The 21,310-nt window shown below is 45.7% G+C and overlaps 1 protein-coding gene across 4 annotated transcripts in view; it reads left to right on the top strand.

Annotated features, from left to right (window-relative positions):
* The window catches only part of LOC110525585 (adhesion G protein-coupled receptor D1), a 60,422-nt gene that overhangs the window by 23,995 nt on the left and 15,117 nt on the right, over window positions 1-21,310 (top strand). For all 4 annotated transcript variants that reach the window (XM_036979707.2, XM_090237408.1, XM_090237407.1 and 1 more), the window contains 2 exons: window positions 14,653-14,726; window positions 17,920-18,043. In XM_036979707.2, the coding sequence (XP_036835602.1) occupies window positions 14,653-14,726; window positions 17,920-18,043 (198 nt within the window). The remainder of the gene's footprint in view (window positions 1-14,652; window positions 14,727-17,919; window positions 18,044-21,310) is intronic.

The following is a 21,310-nucleotide window of genomic DNA, read 5'->3' as shown; positions in this document are numbered from 1 at the left end:
ATCAACCACTCCACACATTTCTTGTTAACAAACTATAGTTTTGGCAAGTCGGTTAGGACATCTACTTTATGCATGACACAAGTAATTTTTCCAACAATTGTTTAACCAGGTAGGCCAGTTGAGAACAAGTTCTCATTTACAACTGCGACCTGGCCAAGATAAAGCAAAGCAGTGCAACACAAACAACAACACAGTTACACATGGAATAAACAAAACATACAATCAATAACACAATAGAAAAAAAGTCTATATACAATGTGTGCAAATGAGGTAAGATAGGGGAGGTAAGGCAATAAATAGGCCATAGTGGCAAAATAATTACAATTGAGAAATTAAACACTGGAGTGATAGAGACTGGAGTGATATATGTGCATAAGATGAATGTGCAAGTGGAGATACTGGGGTGCAAAGGAGCAAAAATAAATAAATTACAGTATGGGGATGAGGTAGTTAAATTGGCTATTCACAGATGGGCTATGTACAGGTGCAGTGATCTGTGAGCTGCTCTGACAGCTGGTGCTTAAAGTTAGTGAGAGAGATATGAGTCTCCAGCTTCAGTGATTTTTGCAGTTCGTTCCAATCATTGGCAGCAGAGAACTGGAAGGAAAGGCGGCCAAAGGAGGAATTGGCTTTGGGGGTGACCAAATATACCTGCTGGAGCGCGTGCTACGGGTGGGTGCTGCTATGGTGACCAGTGAGCTGAGATAAGGCGGAGCCAGTGAGTTTGGCGATGAATATGAAGCGAGGGCCAGCCAACGAGAGCATACAGGTCGCAGTAGTGGGTAGTATATGGGGCTTTGGTGACAAAACTGATGGTACTGTGATAGACTGCATCCAATTTGCTGAGTAGAGTGCCGAAGTCAAGGATCGGTAGGATAGTCAGTTTTACGGGGGTATATTTGGCAGCATTGTTGTGAAATAGGAAGCCGATTCTAGATTTGATTTTGGATTGGAGATGCTTAATGTGAGTCTGGAAGGAGAGTTTACAGTCTAACCAGACACCTAGGTATTTGTAGATGTCCACATATTCTTTAGTTAGAACCGTCCAGAGTAGTGATGCTGGACGGGCGGGCAGGTGCTGGTAGCAATCGGTTGAAGAACATGCATTTAGTTTTACTTGCATTTAAGCGCAGTTGGAGGCCACGTAAGGAGTGTTGTATGGCATTGAAGCTGGTTTGGAGGTTAGTTAGCACAGTGTCCAAAGAAGGGCCAGATGTACACAGAATGGTGTCGTCTGCGTAGAGGTGGATCAGGGAATCACCCACACCAAGAGCGACATCGTTGATATATACAGAGAAAAGAGTCGGCCTGAGAATTGAACCCTGTGGTACCCCCATAGAGACTGCCAAAAGTCCGGACAACAGGCCCTCCGATTTGACACACTGAACTCTATCTGCAAAGTAGTTGGTGAACCAGACGAGGCAGTCATTTGAGAAACCAAGGCTATTGAGTCTGCCAATAAGAATACAGTGATTGACAGAGTCGAAAGCCTTGGCCAGGTTGATGAAGACAGCTGCACAGTACTGTCTTTTATCAATGGCGGTTATGATATCGTTTAGTACCTTGAGCGTGGCTGATGTGCACCCATGACCAGCTCGGAAACTGGATTGCACAGCGGAGAAGGTACGGTGGTATTCGAAATGGTCGGTGATCTGTTTGTTAACTTGGATTTCAAAGACCTTAGAAAGGCAGGGTAGGATAGGTCTGTAGCAGTTTGGGTCTAGAGTGTCTCCCCCTTTGAAGAGGGGTTTGACCGCGGCAGCTTTCCAATCTTTGGGGATCTCAGACGACAAAAAAGAGAGGTTGAACAGGCTAGTAATAGGGGTTGCAACAATTTTGGCTGATCATTTTAGAAAGAGAGGGTCCAGATTGTCTAGTCCAGCTGATTTGTATGGGTCCAGATTTTGCAACTCTTTCAGAACATCAGCTATCTGGATTTGGGTGAAGGAGAAATGGGTAGGCTTGGGCAAGTTGCTGTGGGGGGTTGCAGCGCTGTTGACCGGGGTAGGGATGGCCAGGTGGAAAGCATGGCCAACCGTAGAAAAATGCTTATTGAAATTCTCAATTATCATGGATTTATTGGTGGTGACAGTGTTTCCTAGCCTCAGTGCAGTGGGCAGCTGGGAGGAGGTGCTCTTATTCTCCATGGACTTTACAGTGTCCCAAAACTTTTTGGAGTTTGTGCTACAGGATGCAAATTTATGTTTGAAAAAGCTAGCCTTTTTGATTTCCTAACTGCCTGTGTATATTGGTTCCTAACTTCCCTGAAAAGTTGCATATCGTGGGGTAATTTGATTCTAATGCAGTACGCCACAGGACGTTTTTGTGCTGGTCAAGGGTAGTTAGGTCTGGAGTGAACCAAGGGCTATATCTGTTCCTGGTTCTACATTTTCTGAATGGGGCATGCTTATTTAAGACAGATCATTTCACTTATAATTCGCTGTATCACGATGTGATACAGTGTTTCAGTTTACATACACTAAGTTGACTGTGCCTTTAAACAGCTTGGAAAATTCCAGAAAATGATGTCATGACTTTAGAAGCTTCTGGTAGGCTAATTGACATAATTTGAGTCAATTGGAGGTGTACCTGTGGATGTGTTTCAAGGCCTACCTTCAAACTCAGTGCCTCTTTGCTTGACATCATGGGAAAATCAAGAGAAATCAGCCAAGACCTCAGAAATAAAATGTGTAGACCTCCACAAGTATTGTTCATCCTTGGGAGGAATTTCCAAATGCCTGAGGGTACCTCGTTCATCTGCACAAATAATAGTACGCAAGTATAAACACATGGGACCACGCAGCCGTCACACCACTCTGGAAGGAGACGTGTTCTGTCTCCTAGAGATTAACGTACTTTGGTGCGAAAAGTGCAACTCAATCCCAGATCAACAGCAAAGGACCCTGTGAAGATGCTGGAGGAAACAGTTACAAAAGTATCTATATTCACAGTAAAAACGAGTCCTATATCAACATAATCTGAAAGGCCGCTCAGCAAGGAAGAAGCCACTGCTCCAAAACCGCCATAAATAAGCCAGACTACGGTTTGCAACTGCAACGACCATCGTTATGTTGGAGGAAAAAGGGGGAGGCTTGCAAGCCGAAGAACACCATCCCAACCGTGAAGCACGGGGGTGGCAGCATCATGTTGTGGGGGTGCTTTGCTGCAGGAGGGACTGGTGCACTTCACAAAATAGATGGCATCATGAGAAGGAACATTATGTGGATATATTGAAGCAACATCTCAAGACATCAGTCAGGAAGTTAAAGCTTGGTCGCAAATGGGGCTTCCAAATGGACAATGACCCCAATCATACTTCCAAGGTTGTGGCAAAATGGCTTAAGGACAACAAAGTCATGGTACTGGAGTGGCCATCACAAAGCCCTGACCTCAATCCCATAGAAAATTTGTGGGCAGAACTGAAAAAGTTTGTGCGAGCAAGGAGGCCTACAATCCTGACTCAATTACACCAGCTCTGTCAGGAGGAATGGGCCAAAATTCACTTAACTTATTGTGGGAAGCTTGTGGAAGGCTACCCGAAATGTTTGACCTAAGTTAAACAATTTAAAGGCAATGCTACCAAATACTAATTGAGTGTATGTAAACTTCTGACCCACTGGGAATGTGATGAAAGAAATAAAACTGAAATAAATCATTCTCTCTGTAACGACATTCGTCTGTAGGAGGAGAAGCGGACCAAAAAGCAGCGTGGTGGTTATTCATGTTCTTTAATGGAAAACTGAACGATACATGAAATAACTCAAATCTACAAAACAACAAACGGAACGTGAAAACCTATACAGCCTATCCTGTGACAACAAACACAGTGACAGGAACAATCACCCACAAACACACAGTGAAACCCAGGCTACCTAAGTATGATTCTCAATCAGAGACAACTATTGACACCTGCCTCTGATTGAGAACCATACTAGGAACATAGAACTGCCCCAAAACATAGAAAAACAAACATAGACTGCCCACCCAACTCACGCCCTGACCATACTAAATAAATACAAAACAACGGAAATAGAGGTCAGAACGTGACACTCTCTACTATTATTCTAACATTTCACATTCTTAAAATAAAGTGGTGATCCTAACTGACCTAAAACAGGGAATTTTTACTTGGATTAAATGTCAGGAATTGTGAAAAACTGAGTTTAAATGTATTTGGCTAAGGTGTATGTAAACTTCCGACTTCAACTGTAAGTATTCAGACCCTTTGCTATGAGACACTAAATTGAGCTCATGTACATCCAGTTTCCATTGATCATCCTTGAGATGTTTCTACAACTTGAGTCCACCTGTGGTAAATTCATTTGATTGGACATGATTTGGAAAGACACATACCTGTCTATATAAGAAGGTGACCAAGAACTCAATGGTCAGCCTGGCAGAGCTGGCAGAGCTTATTTTCAATGACAGCCTACCCCGGCCAAACCCTAACCAGGATGACGCTGGGCCAATTGTGCGCCACCCTATAGTACTCCCAATCACGGACGGTTGTGACACAGCCTGGAATCTAACCAGGGTCTGTAGTGATGCCTCTAGCATTGAGATGTAGTGCCTTAGACCGCTGCGCCACTTGCTCCCGAGTGGTGCAGTGTTCTAAGGGTAATTGACCGTTAATTAACATAAACACATTTAGCATCTTCTGGCTTCCACATTTAGCATCTCCTGGCAAGTCACTGATGCAGACCTTTGGAACATCTACATTTTAAAAAGTATAATATATCCATGTAATATAGCCTACACCATCACAACAAATCCATTATTTAATTTAGAGAGGTCTAAAGAAACATGATATGAAGAAAATGTTGTCGATTTCAGAAGAACAGAATAGCATACTCTGAGTTGTCCTTATGTTAGGTCCTCATCTGGCTATGCCATATGGACTACACTAGTTCATTTAGCAGATAATATTTTCTTAGATTTCCGTGGCATTATTTTATAGTATGAAGAATACAATTGAACAAAGCTGAATTAAATAGAAAGGATATTTTCTCCAAACGATTTGAGGGAGTGCAAACATGCAGCTATTCTGTGTCTGGCGGTTAACAAAGAAATAGGTACTCCTATATGCTTAATTTAGAGTTATTAATGTAACTTTGGTTGTTCTACAAACGTTGGGCTATATGTTGTGATTTTTAATACATTCTAAGGCTGCATGTATCACAACCTGATCTGTTTCACCTGTCTTTGTGCTTGTCTCCACCCCCCTCCAGGTGTCTCCCATCTGTCCCATTATCCCATGTGTATTTGTACCTGTGTTTTCTGTTTGTCTGTTGCTAGTTTCACAAGTGATAGGCTAATTTTGTCACCCATCAGACTATTCTTGATTTTATCTTGTCTTTACATATACTAAATAATATATCTGTGAAGTTGATTTTGATTTAGAATGGACCATTATCATGCATCTGTCTCGAAACAGGAGCAGGGGGAAAAAACATGTAGTCTCTGCCCTTAAATAGTGAATGTAGGACGCTTTTCCCGTGGTTCATTTTCATGCCAGCCAGGTAGGCTATACTCCTGTTGTAAAGATAAGCATTGTGCTTAATAGTTTCTTAATATTAGGAAAGTTGAGAAATAAATATAGTAGGCTTAGCCTATAGAAAGCTGATGCGATCTTCCTCTTTTTAACCCCTCTGGAATATGTGGGACGGTAGCGTCCCACCTCGCCAACAGCCAGTGCAGGACGCCAAATTCAAAACAACAGAAATCTCATAATTAAAATTCCTCAAGCATACAAGTATTTTACACTATTTTAAAGATAAAATTATCGTTAATCCAGCCACAGTGTCTGATTTCAAAAAGGCTTTACAGCGAAAGCACCACAAACGATTATGTTAGGTCACCACCAACTCACAGAAAAACACAGACATTTTTCCAGCCAAAGAGAGGAGTCACAAAAAGCACAGAGGTAAAATGAATCACTAACCTTTGATGATCTTCATCAGATGACACTCATAGGACTTCACGTTACACAATACATGTATGTTTTGTTCGATGAAGTGCATATTTATATAAAAAAAATCTCATTTTACATTGGCGCGTTACGTTCAGTAGTTCTAAAACATGCAGTGATTGTGAAGAGAGCCACATCTATTTACAGAAATACTCATTATAAATATTGATGAAAATACAACTGTTATACGTGGAATTAGAGATATACTTCTCCTTAATGCAACCGCTGTATCAGATTTCAAAAAACCTTTACGGAAAAAGCAAACCATGCAATAATCTGAGTACAGCTTTCAGACAACAAAGCAGCCAAAAAGATATCCGCCATATTGGGTAGTCAACATTAGTCATAAATAGCATTATAAATATTAACTTATCTTTGATGATCTTCATAAGAATGCACTCCCAGGAATCGCAGTTCCACATCTGATAAATGTTTGTTTTGTTCGATAATGTCCATAATTTATGTCCAAATAGCTTCTTTTGTTAGGGCGTTTGGTAAACAAATCCAAAAGTGCGTTCAGGTCTCGCCGAACTTCGGACGGAAAGTTCAAAAAGTTCCGTTACAGCCCGTAGAAACTTGTCAAACTAAGTATAGAATCAATCTTTAGGATGTTTTTATCATAAATCTTCAATAATGTTCCAACCGGAGAATTCCTATGTCTGTAGAAAAGCAATGGAACGAGAGCTAACTCTCTCGTGACCGCGCCTCAGAGCCTGTGGCAATCTGCCAGACACCTGACTCATTCCTCTCTCATCCAGCCCCCCTTCACAGTAGAATCCTCAAGCAAAGTTCTAAAGACTGTTGACAACTAGTGGAAGCCTTAGGAAGTGCAACATAACCAATATCCCACTGTATCTATAATAGGGGCTGAGTTAAAAAACTACAAGCCTCAGATTTCCCACTTCCTGGTTGGATTTTTCTCAGGTTTTCGCCTGCCATATGAGTTCTGTTATACTCAGACATCATTCAAACCGTTTTAGAAACTTCAGAGTGTTTTCTATCCAATACTACTAATAATATGTATATATTAGCATCTGGGACAGAGTAGCAGGCAGTTTACTCTGGGCACCTTATTCATCCAAGCTACTCAATACTGCCCCCTGTCACCAAGAAGTTAATAGAGGTCATCACTCGGTTTTCTTGCGCAATTGCATAGCCTATATAAATGTTGCGCAACATGAGCTCATGGGCTCACTTGAAGTGTTTGATTCGACTTTTGATCACATTTGCATTGATGTCAGAGTGATTAGAGGGACAATAGAGTGCGGAGTACCAGGCAGTTAGCATGTTTGGTAGACTACTAATGACCATCAGCAGCATGGAGAAGCCTAATTACCGTGACTAAATGGTCACGTGGAATTTGATTGACTTCATGACTCGAGACCACTGGTGTGGCGGTAATACGGTCCCAGCAACAGCCCTAGGAGAGACCTGAAAATAGCTGTGCAGCTGCCTGGTACTCAGCACTCCCCATCCAACCTGACAGAGCTTGAGAGGATCTTCAGAGAAGAATGGGAGAAAATCCCCAAATGTAGGTGTGCCAAGCTTGTAGCATCATACCGAAGAAGACTCGAGGCTGTAATAACTGCCCAAGGTGCTTCAACAAAGTATTGAGCAAAGGGTCTGAATACTTATGTAAATGTAATGTTTTTTTGTCATTATATGGTATTGTGTGTAGATTGGTGAGGGGAAAAAAACGGTTAATCCATTTTAGAATAAGGCTGTAATGTAACAAAATATGGAAAAAGTCAAGGGGTCTGAATACTTTCCGAATGCACTGTATATTTAGAAGTTGCATACCTCACACATGACTTTTTGTCTGTAACCATTACCAGAAAAGAGGTAAATATGCTATTACTAGTCTGTTGTGAGCCTGAGGATAGATTCAGCCCAAAAGTGACTGACTATTTTCGGAATTTTTATGTCTTTGGGAGCTCGTGGATACTTCACCTTCCAAATTCAGAGAAAGGGAAACTGCTCAAACAGTATGTGGAAGACCTTTCCCGTCATTGTTCACTCTGCTCTTTACTGTCTGTCTAACTCCACTCCAAAAATGGCCTCCAATGGCGTGCCTCCACTGCTCAGGGGTAGCTAAATGATTTGTGATTGACCCTTCTGCTTTCCCAACGGTTTTAGCCAGCGAGAGGAGAGAGAGAGACATCTAGTCTGATTAAAGTCTCAGAAGGGGAATTGTGTCAGCAGCAATATAGTACTGTCAGCTCCCCCACATTTCACCGTCCTGGTCATGGTGCCATGGTAACAACAGGTCTTGTGTATTAGTAACACTGTAGTAGAACAGCAGTCACTTACTGTCAGATCTCGAAAACAACAGTAGACACCTTTGACCATTGACCTCACATGGAGGACGCCTGTTTTATGAGCAGAAAAAGAAAAACAATGTCATGAACCCTATTTCTGTGAATGCCTTAAACTATAAGTCATTCATTGACGCTGTCACCAGTCGTAATGATCCATAATGACTTTGTCTTATGGCTATTAGCATCGTTCACAGGGGAGGCCAAACAGGTCTGAATGGATGGTCAGTGAATCTGGCCTTGCACCTGTATGCTCAGACCCTCACCAAACATCTACTGAGGTAATTTCCTTCCAGAGCGAACTGGCAGTGCCGTATCAGTCCGGTCCAAGGTGACGCCACGCCAGTTAATAAGGTTCTGGGGAGCGGCTCCGATACGGAGTGAAAGTGTTATCGGGTCTCTTGGAGGCCTGTGAGCTTTCTCACGCCATTCTGCACTAGTGCTGATTGGGCCCTGGCTCCAGCTGTGATTTATTAGTTCTGTCCGACGTGGGTCTGGCGTGGGAGGACCAGCGGAGAGGAGAGGGGGCACTGGGGTCTGTAGTTAAACATTAATACATACATAAAAAACCTACCCTTCCCCATCCCTCTCCCCATTCTCCTCTTCACTCAAGCATCACACTGACGGTATGAGGTGAAGAAATGGAAAGAGTGATTTCACAAGGAATGCCGGTGTTGTTCAGTGTCAAAATTGAAAGAATAGAAAAAAGGTTTAGACAGGCAGGACTTGAGTTTACAGGCTAATAAAGCTGTGTGTTGGAGAGGCGGCAGTGGCTGCATGAGAGGGACTGTGGGCAGCGGAGGAATGGAGAGGGAGTAGTGTAGGAGCGGTGGTGGCTGCTGTCTCTCCCAGAGTTGACCCACACATTCATAGTGTACTACATCAGGCCCTTTTAGCAGGTACTGGAAAGAAAGGGCTAGAATGAATGTTCTGTTTTCATATTGACTTTGTTTTATATATCTAGCTTGTGCATTATAATTGATCACATTTTGATCCATCTACTGTATGTCTTTTAAAACAAAAGGGGATGAGAGAATGAGGGAGTGTTTCTTTGGAGGGGAGAGCAGGCTAGTGATTGCAAGTCTAGTAGACTTTCAGGAGCTTCCAATTAAGGCTGGAATGCTGAATAACTGTGGATTAATTCATCAAGAACTGGGAAAATAAACCCACCAAAACCTTTAAGAACCCTGATACCCAATATTTTTTTAAGTAAGCCAAAGCTGGTATCAGTTGTCTCTGCCACTATAATAAGCAGTCTTTATTGCCAGTCTTTTAATAACTCTCAGTACACACCCAATCCAAACGTGTGGGTGAGTCTCTCTCTATCTCTCTCTCCCTCCCTCCCTCACACACAGACTTACACATTTGGGCCAGCTCGCTGATCAATCGCAGATGGAGGTCTGGCGATTGCTATCCTTCTCTTGCCAGGAGCTTTGCATTAAGGGTCTCTCTCACTCCCCCCGCCTCACTTTCTTGTTCCCCTTTCCCAGAGTTACTCAGATGGAACTTCCTTTCAATTTCCTGGTGCAAAAGAGAAAGTGATGGTTTGGCACATACTATGAAGTAACATTCCCCCATATTCATACAACTTGTCATTTCTTAAAGTTAGAATACAATTCCTAGTATCTTGAGACACTTCCTAGAAATTCAACAACGTGCCATACTATTTTTCAACCAAGGATATTTCAATATAACTCGAGTGATCTTGTTAGACTTCCAGATCTCGGTATCCCGCCCCATCAAAATAAAATGGCAACTTCACTTTTCTTCACACCCTTCACACTTATCAACACTTACATAGTTGTTTTGTGTGTCTACCTTGGAGGCTCAGCCCAGACCACAGCTGCGAGCCTTACATTTCCCCTGACATCATGACCTCACTCTGCTCTGGGCCAGTTGTGTTGTCCAGTGCTGCTCAGATGGTTTCTCCACATGCTCTAAATTAGATGGTGTGTCTGTCACCATGGACCTTCATAGCAACATTACCTGTTCATTAAGCACGAACTGTGCTGGGGTTAGCTTAGACCAATCATTTTAAAGTGGGTCCCAGTCTGAAAGGATCTCATATCAGATCTCAGATCAGTGATGTGTCACTGTGATACTAACCTGCTATGCTGTGGTCCATTTGGCCTGCTGGACTGGATCGTGTTTCACTACACCTCTGTGTGCCTGTCTCAGAGATAAAGTGTTTCCTTTTATGGCTAATTTCAGCTACTAAGTGTTTCTGTGGAGATATGCATATGTTTGCACTTTCTACATGTTATTTAGTGGAACCAGACACAGAGTTCTGTCTCCTGATTAATCAAACAATAAGGCAACAAAGACAATTAATTCATGTTTTTCGGTGGAATGGTGTCACTGATGCAGACAGTCGTGCTGTTAGACTAATTTTCAGTGGTGAAGACTGCATCTGTCCCACACCACACACCTCTGAGTAGTCCTACATTACATCCTGTCTTTCCATGTCCTCAGTAAGAATGCTACATATTACAGGAAATCGAAAATATATGTTTTGTGCGGGTGTGCTAGCTGTTAATGATAAGCTTATGCCACTCATCCCCGCGGCACAACACTCCCTCCGAATCTCCCCCTAATGTTGTTATGCAACACGATGCCACATGATAGGCATGTGGTCATGATGTCATGATAGGCACTGGTCTCTCATTGATTGAGATGTAGTGAGTTGACAGACACAGTAAAGGATGGACTGCTTACTTCACAACTGATTCAATGGTCACTCTGTTGCTCATTCTCTGCCTCCCTCTGGCAGTCAGTCTCTCATTCTCTTCCTCTTTCCCTCTAACTGTCTCTCTGTCTCTGTCTTTCTCTCTGTCGTCTGCTCTCTGTCTCTTCCTCAGATGAGGTTTGAAGTGATTTCCAAGTCTCATTTAGCTGGCCCTCTTATGTTAATAAAGTGCTGGTGTTACGGTGCGTGAATGAGGACCCAAAAGCGAATTAACGTAAACAGAGCTTCTTTAATAACAAAACATACGTAGGCTCAGATGGACCGGCAGATTCCGACAGGACAGGACAAGGTTGCAGCAAACATGACGATAGTCTGGTTCAGGCATGAATAACACAAACAAGAATCCGACAAAGACAGAAACAAAAACAGAGAGAGATATAGAGGACTAATCAGAGGGAAAAAGGGAACAGGTGGGAAAAGGGGTGACGAGGTAGTTAGGAGGAGACAAGGAACAGCTGGGGGAAAGAGGGGGAGAAAAGGTAACCTAATAACGACCAGCAGAGGGAGACAGGGTGAAGGGAAAGGACAGAAACAAGACACAACATGACAATACATGACAGTTGGAGCGGAGCTCTCTTCCCTGGCAGACAGTGAGGCCGCAGGGCACCAGGGAGAGACAGGGAGGGGGCAGGGCACCAGGGAGAGACAGGGAGGGGGCAGGGCACCAGGGAGAGACGGGGAGGGAGCAGGGCACCAGGGAGAGACGGGGAGGCCGCAGGGCACAAGGGAGAAACGGGAGGCCGCAGGGCACCAGGGAGAGACGGGGATGGAGCAGGGCACAAGGGAGAAACGGGAGGCCGCAGGGCACCAGGGAGAGACGGGGAGGGAGCAGGGCACCAGGGAGAGACAGGGAGGGGGCAGGGCACCAGGGAGAGACGGGGAGGGAGCAGAGCACCAGGGAGAGATAGGGAGGGAGCAGGGCACAAGGGAGAGACAGGGAGGGAGCAGGGCACCAGGGAGAGACGGGGAGGGAGCAGAGCACCAGGGAGAGACAGGGAGGGAGCAGGGCACAATGGAGAGACAGGGAGGGAGCAGGGCACCAGGGAGAGACGGGGAGGGAGCAGAGCACCAGGGAGAGACGGGGAGGGAGCAGGGCACAAGAGAGAGACATGGAGGGAGCAGGGCACCAGGGAGATACGGGGAGGGAGCAGAGCACCAGGGAGAGACTGGGAGGGAGCAGGGCACCAGGGAGAGACGGGGAGGGAGCAGATTACCAGGGAGAGACGGGGAGGGAGCAGAGCACCAGGGAGAGATAGGGAGGGAGCAGGGCACAAGGGAGAGACAGGGAGGGAGCAGGGCACCAGGGAGAGACGGGGAGGGAGCAGAGCACCAGGGAGAGACAGGGAGGGAGCAGGGCACAATGGAGAGACAGGGAGGGAGCAGGGCACCAGGGAGAGACGGGGAGGGAGCAGAGCACCAGGGAGAGACGGGGAGGGAGCAGGGCACAAGAGAGAGACATGGAGGGAGCAGGGCACCAGGGAGATACGGGGAGGGAGCAGAGCACCAGGGAGAGACTGGGAGGGAGCAGGGCACCAGGGAGAGACGGGGAGGGAGCAGATTACCAGGGAGAGACGGGGAGGGAGCAGAGCACCAGGGAGAGACGGGGAGGGAGCAGGGCACCAGGGAGAGACCGTGAGAGAGCAGGGCACCAGGGAGAGACAGGGAGGGAGCAGGGCATCAGGGAGAGACGGGGAGGGAGCAGGGCACCAGGGAGAGACTGGGAGGGAGCAGGGCACAAGGGAGAGACGGGAGGCCGCAGGGCTGCAGGGAGAGACGGGGAGGGAGCAGGGCACTGAATAATACCACTTCTCACATCTGTGACTGTCCATTTTGTCAGTGTGCTCTTAAATGTGTGTCTGGTCAGAGTGTGTAACATTTTCCCTCCCTGTATTCACTCAATGTGGAAAATGAGTCCCCCGTCCCCTCTGTAACATAATAGCATCATCAAAGTTTCAGCGATAGTAGAGAACAAATGTTCCAGAGTTAAAGGGATGGCAGTCTGTAATTGTTCTTTCTCTTCCTGGGCTGTGATTGGATCCTAGTTGTACCTCACTCTCCCATCTGCTTCTATTTACTCCTGACAAGAACCAGTGAGTTATTTAGCACCTTGTCAAAGACAGACGTTGCCCATGCTGATGGAGTGCATGTGTGCTGCTCTATGGAACACACTGTCCTATCTGTACATATCCCTAGCACAATGTTTAGGTGAGCAACACACTGAATTTGGGCCATATCTAACATAATATTAAGCAGACAGCCTATTGTAGGGCCAGGAAAGAGACACATGCACAAGACATCGAGCCTCACTGTCAGCTTCACTCTCCCTCTCACTCACTTTTTCCAGAAGGTCCATCTCAACATACTCTGATATAATTTCTCCAATTAAGGCCCAGGGAATAAGGAGAGGTGGGTCTGCTGTAGATGTTACACCACGCCAGCCTATGAAAGCTTTGCTTTGTGTTGAGGAAAGATTGGACGGAGTGTTAAGTTGAACCTGAAACCATGGCCAGGCCCTAATTACCACATTCCTACTACTTCAACCATTAGCTCACTGTCTCTGGGGACTCCAAATTTGATTTATGGAATTACATGGAAAAAGTGAGTTATAATAAAATAAAATGCTTTAAGACAGTAAGGAGTCTCACACAATACAATAATCAACTTTGCTGTGCGGCTGAGCCGTTGTTATGCTCTAGCTCGTTCATCTGGTGTCTTCTTTGGATGTTTAATGGTTTCTCAGCACGAGTGGAGAGAGAATTGTTACTTGATTTCACAAAACAAAAAGCAAATAGGTGGTTCATTCTTCCAAATTCAAAAGAGATTGCTATTTTTGGAGCGCACTGAGACAGCTCTAATGGTCTTGTTAAGCTTATGGATGAAGGGGAAGCCAACTGGAGTCACAGAAAGCCAGCTGGAGAGAGCTGCTCATTTCCAAAGGGTTCCATACCACTGTCATGATGATTACAGTAACATGCATTTTCCTAACAGGTTGCTCTGGGTTATGGGGGTAAACAAACACTAGTGTGACCATCACACAGACTACTAATACAATCAAGTCGATTCTTTTCTATTTAACCTTTCTTTTACCCGGTTGTCCCATTCATAAAATAACCACTTTTTCAAGGGAGACCTGGAACTGTGTTTCTTCAAGTTCATTTCTGTTTAGAAATATAAGATGATGGCCTTCTTTGGCAGTATATTGTGACGAGAAAAATGCCAAAGGGATATCAAAATGTCACATGCCTACTCTCTTAGGGGGAAAAAAGGTTCTATCTAGAACCAAAAAGTCCACAAAGAACCACTCTTGGTTCCAGGTAGAACCCCTTTGGTTCCATGTATAACCCTTTCCACAGAGGGTTTTATATGGTGATATAGTGATTCTACCTGGAACCAACCTTCTGGGCAGAACTTGGTTTCCACGTCATTCCAATGGAATTATGTTGAATCAACGTTTGTGCCCAGTGGGAAAAAAGCTTCTACCTGGAACCAAAATGGTTATCCTATGGGGACAGCCACATAACCCTTATAGAACCTTTTTTTCTAAGAGTGTACCTCACAATAGAGGTTTGGGAAGTAGCCTAGAGCGGTAACCGTGAAATGACGACCTTGCTTTCTTTTTTCAGAACAGGGATCAGCAGGGTCAAGCCTTAAACCAGAGCAACAAAGTGTACCTCTACTGTGCCTTCCTCGACTACAGGTTGGTTTACATATTCACACTAAGATATGGCTAGAGCTATGTTAATGAAATTGTGACGTAACAGTACGGTATGTGGATATTAGGGAATTAGGAATCCCAAGGAGACGATTGTGTTGCCATAGGCTAAATGTATAAGGAGCTTTACTATAATGTGTCCTATAAATAGGAAAATATATAGTCTAGTCTTGAGTATGAATCATAGTCATATACATTACATCCATGATGCATAGAATCAATAGATTTGGCACAGTATATCTTGAGCAAGGGGGTGCAGCAACCTTCTTTAAAAACATTGACATTTGATTTAAAAACTATAAAACAGTGTGAATTGTTAGTGTTTTATTTAGACTCATACTGCTTACTCTCCCCTTGTGCTTCATGAAAAACATTGAAATAATTAACAGCCCTCTTAAAACTGAAATTCATCAAAACATATGTGTTAATGGGCCTCCCACATAACCTTTATACTTAGAATATAATCAGGCTTAGGGAGTGTGGATTGTAGATTTATCATTGCTATTATGGTGACAGGCATGTTTGTGTGCCTATCTCTGTCCGAGCTTATTGTGCGCCTATATGTCACTGTGTGTGTCGCCGTCCTTTACCTGACTGTCTGTCTCCTGTGTTTCCGTCCTCTACCTGACTGGCTGTCTCTTGTATCTCCGTCCTCTACCTGACTGGCTGTCTCCTGTATCTCCGTCCTCTACCTGACTGGCTGTCTCTTGTATCTCCGTCCTCTACCTGACTGGCTGTCTCCTGTATCTCCGTCCTCTACCTGACTGGCTGTCTCCTGTGTCTCCGTCCTCTACCTGACTGGCTGTCTCTTGTATCTCCGTCCTCTACCTGACTGTCTGTCTCCTGTATCTCCGTCCTCTACCTGACTGTCTGTCTCCTGTGTTTCCGTCCTCTACCTGACTGGCTGTCTCTTGTATCTCCGTCCTCTACCTGACTGGCTGTCTCCTGTATCTCCGTCCTCTACCTGACTGGCTGTCTCCTGTGTCTCCGTCCTCTACCTGACTGGCTGTCTCTTGTATCTCCGTCCTCTACCTGACTGTCTGTCTCCTGTATCTCCGTCCTCTACCTGACTGTCTGTCTCCTGTATCTCCGTCCTCTACCTGACTGGCTGTCTCCTGTGTCTCCGTCCTCTACCTGACTGGCTGTCTCTTGTATCTCCGTCCTCTACCTGACTGTCTGTCTCCTGTATCTCCGTCCTCTACCTGACTGTCTGTCTCTTGTATCTCCGTCCTCTACCTGACTGGCTGTCTCCTGTGTCTCCGTCCTCTACCTGACTGTCTGTCTCCTGTGTCGTCGTCCTCTACCTGACTGGCTGTCTCCTGTGTCTCCGTCCTCTACCTGACTGTCTGTCTCCTGTGTCTCCGTCCTCTACCTGACTGTCTGTCTCCTGTGTCGCCGTCCTCTACCTGACTGGCTGTCTCCTGTGTCTCCGTCCTCTACCTGACTGTCTGTCTCCTGTATCTTCGTCCTCTACCTGACTGGCTGTCTCCTGTGTCTCTGTCCTCTACCTGACTGTCTGTCTCCTGTATCTCCGTCCTCTACCTGACTGGCTGTCTCCTGTATCGCCGTTCTCTACCTGACTGGCTGTCTCCTGTGTCTCCGTCCTCTACCTGACTGTCTGTCTCTTGTATCTCCGTCCTCTACCTGACTGGCAGTCTCCTGTGTCTCCGTCCTCTACCTGACTGTCTGTCTCCTGTGTCGCCGTCCTTTACCTGACTGGCTGTCTCCTGTATCTTCGTCCTCTACCTGACTGGCTGTCTCTTGTATCTCCGTCCTCTACCTGACTGTCTGTCTCCTGTATCTCCGTCCTCTACCTGACTGTCTGTCTCCTGTGTCTCCGTCCTCTACCTGACTGTCTGTCTCCTGTATCTCCGTCCTCTACCTGACTGTCTGTCTCCTGTGTCTCCGTCCTCTACCTGACTGTCTGTCTCCTGTATCTCCGTCCTCTACCTGACTGTCTGTCTCTTGTATCTCCGTCCTCTACCTGACTGGCTGTCTCCTGTGTCTCCGTCCTCTACCTGACTGTCTGTCTCCTGTGTCGTCGTCCTCTACCTGACTGGCTGTCTCCTGTGTCTCCGTCCTCTACCTGACTGTCTGTCTCCTGTGTCTCCGTCCTCTACCTGACTGTCTGTCTCCTGTGTCGCCGTCCTCTACCTGACTGGCTGTCTCCTGTGTCTCCGTCCTCTACCTGACTGTCTGTCTCCTGTATCTTCGTCCTCTACCTGACTGGCTGTCTCCTGTGTCTCTGTCCTCTACCTGACTGTCTGTCTCCTGTATCTCCGTCCTCTACCTGACTGGCTGTCTCCTGTATCGCCGTTCTCTACCTGACTGGCTGTCTCCTGTGTCTCCGTCCTCTACCTGACTGTCTGTCTCTTGTATCTCCGTCCTCTACCTGACTGGCAGTCTCCTGTGTCTCCGTCCTCTACCTGACTGTCTGTCTCCTGTGTCGCCGTCCTTTACCTGACTGGCTGTCTCCTGTATCTTCGTCCTCTACCTGACTGGCTGTCTCCTGTGTCTCTGTCCTCTACCTGACTGTCTGTCTCCTGTATCTCCGTCCTCTACCTGACTAGCTGTCTCCTGTATCGCCGTCCTCTACCTGACTGGCTGTCTCCTGTATCTCCGTCCTCTACCTGACTGTCTGTCTCCTGTGTCTCCGTCCTCTACCTGACTGGCAGTCTCCTGTATCTCCGTCCTCTACCTGACTGGCTGTTTCCTGTGTCTCCGTCCTCTACCTGACTGTCTGTCTCCTGTATCTCCGTCCTCTACCTGACTGGCTGTCTCCTGTATCTCCGTCCTCTACCTGACTGTCTGTCTCCTGTATCTCTGTCCTCTACCTGACTGGCTGTCTCCTGTATCTCTGTCCTCTACCTGACTGTCTGTCTCCTGTGTCTCCGTCCTCTACCTGACTGTCTGTCTGCTGTGTCTCCATCCTCCTCCTGATTGGCTGTCTCCTGTATCTTCGTCCTCTACCTGACTGGCTGTTTCCTGTGTCTCCGTCCTCTACCTGACTGGCTGTCTCCTGTGTCTCCGTCCTCTACCTGACTGGCTGTCTCCTGTGTCTCTGTCCTCTACCTGATTGGCTGTCCCCTGTGTCTCCGTCCTCTACCTGACTGACTGTCTCCTGTGTCACCGTCCTCTACCTGACTGACTGGATGGCTGCCTGTCTATCTTCTGTCAGTTCAAAGGAGGGTGTTTGGTCCAATGAGGGCTGTGTGCGGTCCGGAGGGAACATGTCCTACTCAGTGTGTCTGTGTAATCATCTCACCAACTTCGCCATCCTCATGCAGGTGGTGCCCATGGAGGTAAGATCCCCTCTCCTCTCCTCCACAACATGTCCCATGCAGATGCTCGCTGTGTGTGTGTCCCTCTTTGTTCTTGTTTATCCATCAGTGCACCACAGTATGTGATTTATGTATATTTGGACAGGGGTCTGTGGTTCACCATACAGTAAATTCCCCCTCCCCTTCCAGAGGTCCTGGTTCTGTTAGAGTTTTCAGCATTCCTCTCCTGTAGGTCATTTATGGGTCCAGAGTAACAATGTTGGTTTCACTAGTGCTTTAATAGGACAATGCTGCGGACTACCATAATGAGGTGTGGTACTTTCGGCCTTGACATCAAATCAAATGTATTTATATAACCCTTCTAACATCAGCTGATATATCAAAGTGCTGTACAGAAACTCAGCCTAAAACCCCAAACAGCAATCAATGCAGGTGTAGAAGCACAGAGGCTAGGAAAATCTCCCTAGAAAGGCCAAAATCTAGGAAGAAACCTAGAGAGCAACCAGGCTATGAGGGGTGGCCAGTCCTCTTCTGGCTGTGCCAGGTGGAGATTATAACAGAACATGGCCAAGATGTTCAAATGTTCATAAATGACCAGCATGGTCAAATAATAGTAATCACAGTGAACAGGTCAGGGTTGAAACTGGAGCAGCTGCACGGCCAGGTGGACTGGGGACAAAAAGGAGTCATCATGCCAGGTTGTCCTGAGGCATGATCGTAGGGCTTAGGTCCTCCAAGAGAGAAAAGAAAGAAAGAAAGAGAGAATTAGAGAGAGCATACTTATATTCACACAGGACATCGGATAAGACAGGAGAAATACTCCAGATATAACAGACTGACCCTAGCCCCCCGACACATAAACTACTGCAACATAAATACTGGAGGCTGAGACAGGAGGGGTCAGGAGACACTGAGGCCCCATCCGATGATACCCCCGGGCAGGGCCAAACAGGCAGGATATAACCCCACCCACTTTGCCAAAGCACAGCCCCCACACCACTAGAGGGATATCTTCAACTCCAATTTACCATCCTGAGACAAGGCCGAGTATAGCCCAAAAAGCTCTCCGCCACAGCACAACCCAAGGGGGGGCGCCAACCCAGACAGGAAGACCCAATGTGACTCAACCCACTCAAGTCACGCACCCCTCCTAGGGACGGCATGGAAGAGCACCAGTTAGCCAGTGACTCAGCCCCTGTAAATGGTTAGAGGCAGAGAATCCCAGTGGAGAGAGGGGAACCGGCCAGGCAGAGACAGCAAGGGCGGTTCGTTGCTCCAGAGCCTTTCCGTTCACCTTCACACTCCTGGGCCAGACTACACTCAATCATAGGACCTACTGAAGAGATGAGTCTTCAATAAAGACTTAAAGGTTGAGACCGAGTCTGCGTCACTCACATGGGTAAGCAGACCATTCCAAAAAAATGGAGCTCTATAGGAGAAAGCCCTGCCTCCAGCTGTTTGCTTAGAAATTCTAGGGACAATTAGGAGGCCTGCGTCTTGTGACCGTAGCGTACGTGTAGGTATGTACGGCAGGACAAAATCGGAAAGATCGGTAGAAGCAAGCTCATGTAATGCTTTGTAGGTTAGCAGTAAAACCTTGCCTTAACAGGAAGCCAGTGTAGGGAGGCTAGCACTGGAGTAATATGATCACATTTTGGAGTTCTAGTCAGGATTCTGGCAGCCGTATTTAGCACTAACTGAAGTGTATTTAGTGCTTTATCCGGTTAGCCGGAAAGTAGAGCATTGCAGTAGTCAAAACTAGAAGTAACAAAAGCATGGTACATTTTTCTGCATCCTTTTGGACAGAACATTTCAGATTTTTGCAATGTTACGTAAATGGAAAAAAGCTGTCCTTGAAACAGTCTTGATATGTTTGTCAAAAGATAGATCAGAGTCCAGAGTAACGCCGAGGTCTTTCACAGTTTTATTTGATATGACTGTACAACCATCAAGATTCATTGTCAGATTCAACAGAAGATCTCTTTGTTTCTTGGGACCTAGAACAAGCATCTCTGTTTTGTCCGAGTTTAAAAGTAGAACGTTTGCAGCCATCCACTTCCTTATGACTGAAACACAGGCTTCCAGCGAGGGCAATTTTGGGGCTTCACCATGTTTCATTGAAATGTACAGCTGTGTGTCATCCGCATAGCAGTGAAAGTTAACATTATGTTTTCGAATGACATCCCCAAGAGGTAAAATATATAGTAAAAACAATAGTGGTCCTAAAACGGAACCTTGAGGAACACCGAAATTTACAGTTGATTGTCAGAGGACAAACCATTCACAGAGACAAACTGATATCTTTCTGACAGATAAGATCTAAACCAGGCCAGAACTTGTCCGTGTAGACCAATTTGGGTTTCCAATCTCTCCAAAAGAATGTGGTGATCGATGGTATCAAAAGCAGCACTAAGGTCTAGGAGCACGAGGACAGATGCGGAGCCTCGGTCTGACGCCATTAAAAGGTCATGTACCACCTTCAAAAGTGCAGTCTCAGTGCTATGATGGGGTCTAAAACCAGACTGAAGCATTTTGTATACATTGTTTGTCTTCAGGAAGGCAGTGAGTTGCTGCGCAACAGATTTTTCTAACATTTTTGAGAAGAATGGGAGTTTCGATATAGGCCGATAGTTTATTATATTTTCTGCGTCAAGGTTTGGCTTTTTCAAGAGAGGCTTTATTACTGCCACTTTTAGTGAGTTTGATACACATCCGGTGGATAGAGAGCCGTTTATTATGTTCAACATAGGAGGGCTAAGCACAGGAAGCAGCTCTTTCAGTAGTTTAGTTGGAATAGGGTCCAGAATGCAGCTTGAAGTTTTAGAGGCCATGATTATTTTCATCATTGTGTCAAGAGAAACAGTTGAGTGTCTCCCTTGATCCTAGGTCCTGGCAGAGTTGTGCAGACTCAGGACAACTGAGCTTTGGAGGAATACGGAGATTTAAAGAGGAGTGAAATTGTGAGAGTAATAATTACAAAAAATTTTCGATATCATTGTATTTCCATTGTGAATTCATGCAACATATCTTGACAGGCTATATCATATATAGTAATTTGACCACATCAGTGCATTTGTTACAGTATTATCCCATATAAAGTACAGTCATTTGTTAAATCACGTGTGTAAGTGAAAGCATTGTTGAAGTACTGTAAAAGATTGAGATAATGGGGAGAGATAATGGAACATTTCATGAGAGATGGCTGATCTTGCTCTGTTGGAAGTTTTGGCACATACTGCATTTCGCAGAGAGAAGGTTTATAGCTACAGCTGGGACTTTTTTTAAAGA

This window comes from Oncorhynchus mykiss, chromosome 6 (assembly GCF_057628025.1).
Source record: "Oncorhynchus mykiss isolate SJ-2025 chromosome 6, ASM5762802v1, whole genome shotgun sequence".
Taxonomy (NCBI): Eukaryota; Metazoa; Chordata; class Actinopteri; order Salmoniformes; family Salmonidae; genus Oncorhynchus; species Oncorhynchus mykiss.
Note: the sequence above shows the minus strand (reverse complement) of the source record. Positions and strands in the feature narration are given on the sequence as shown.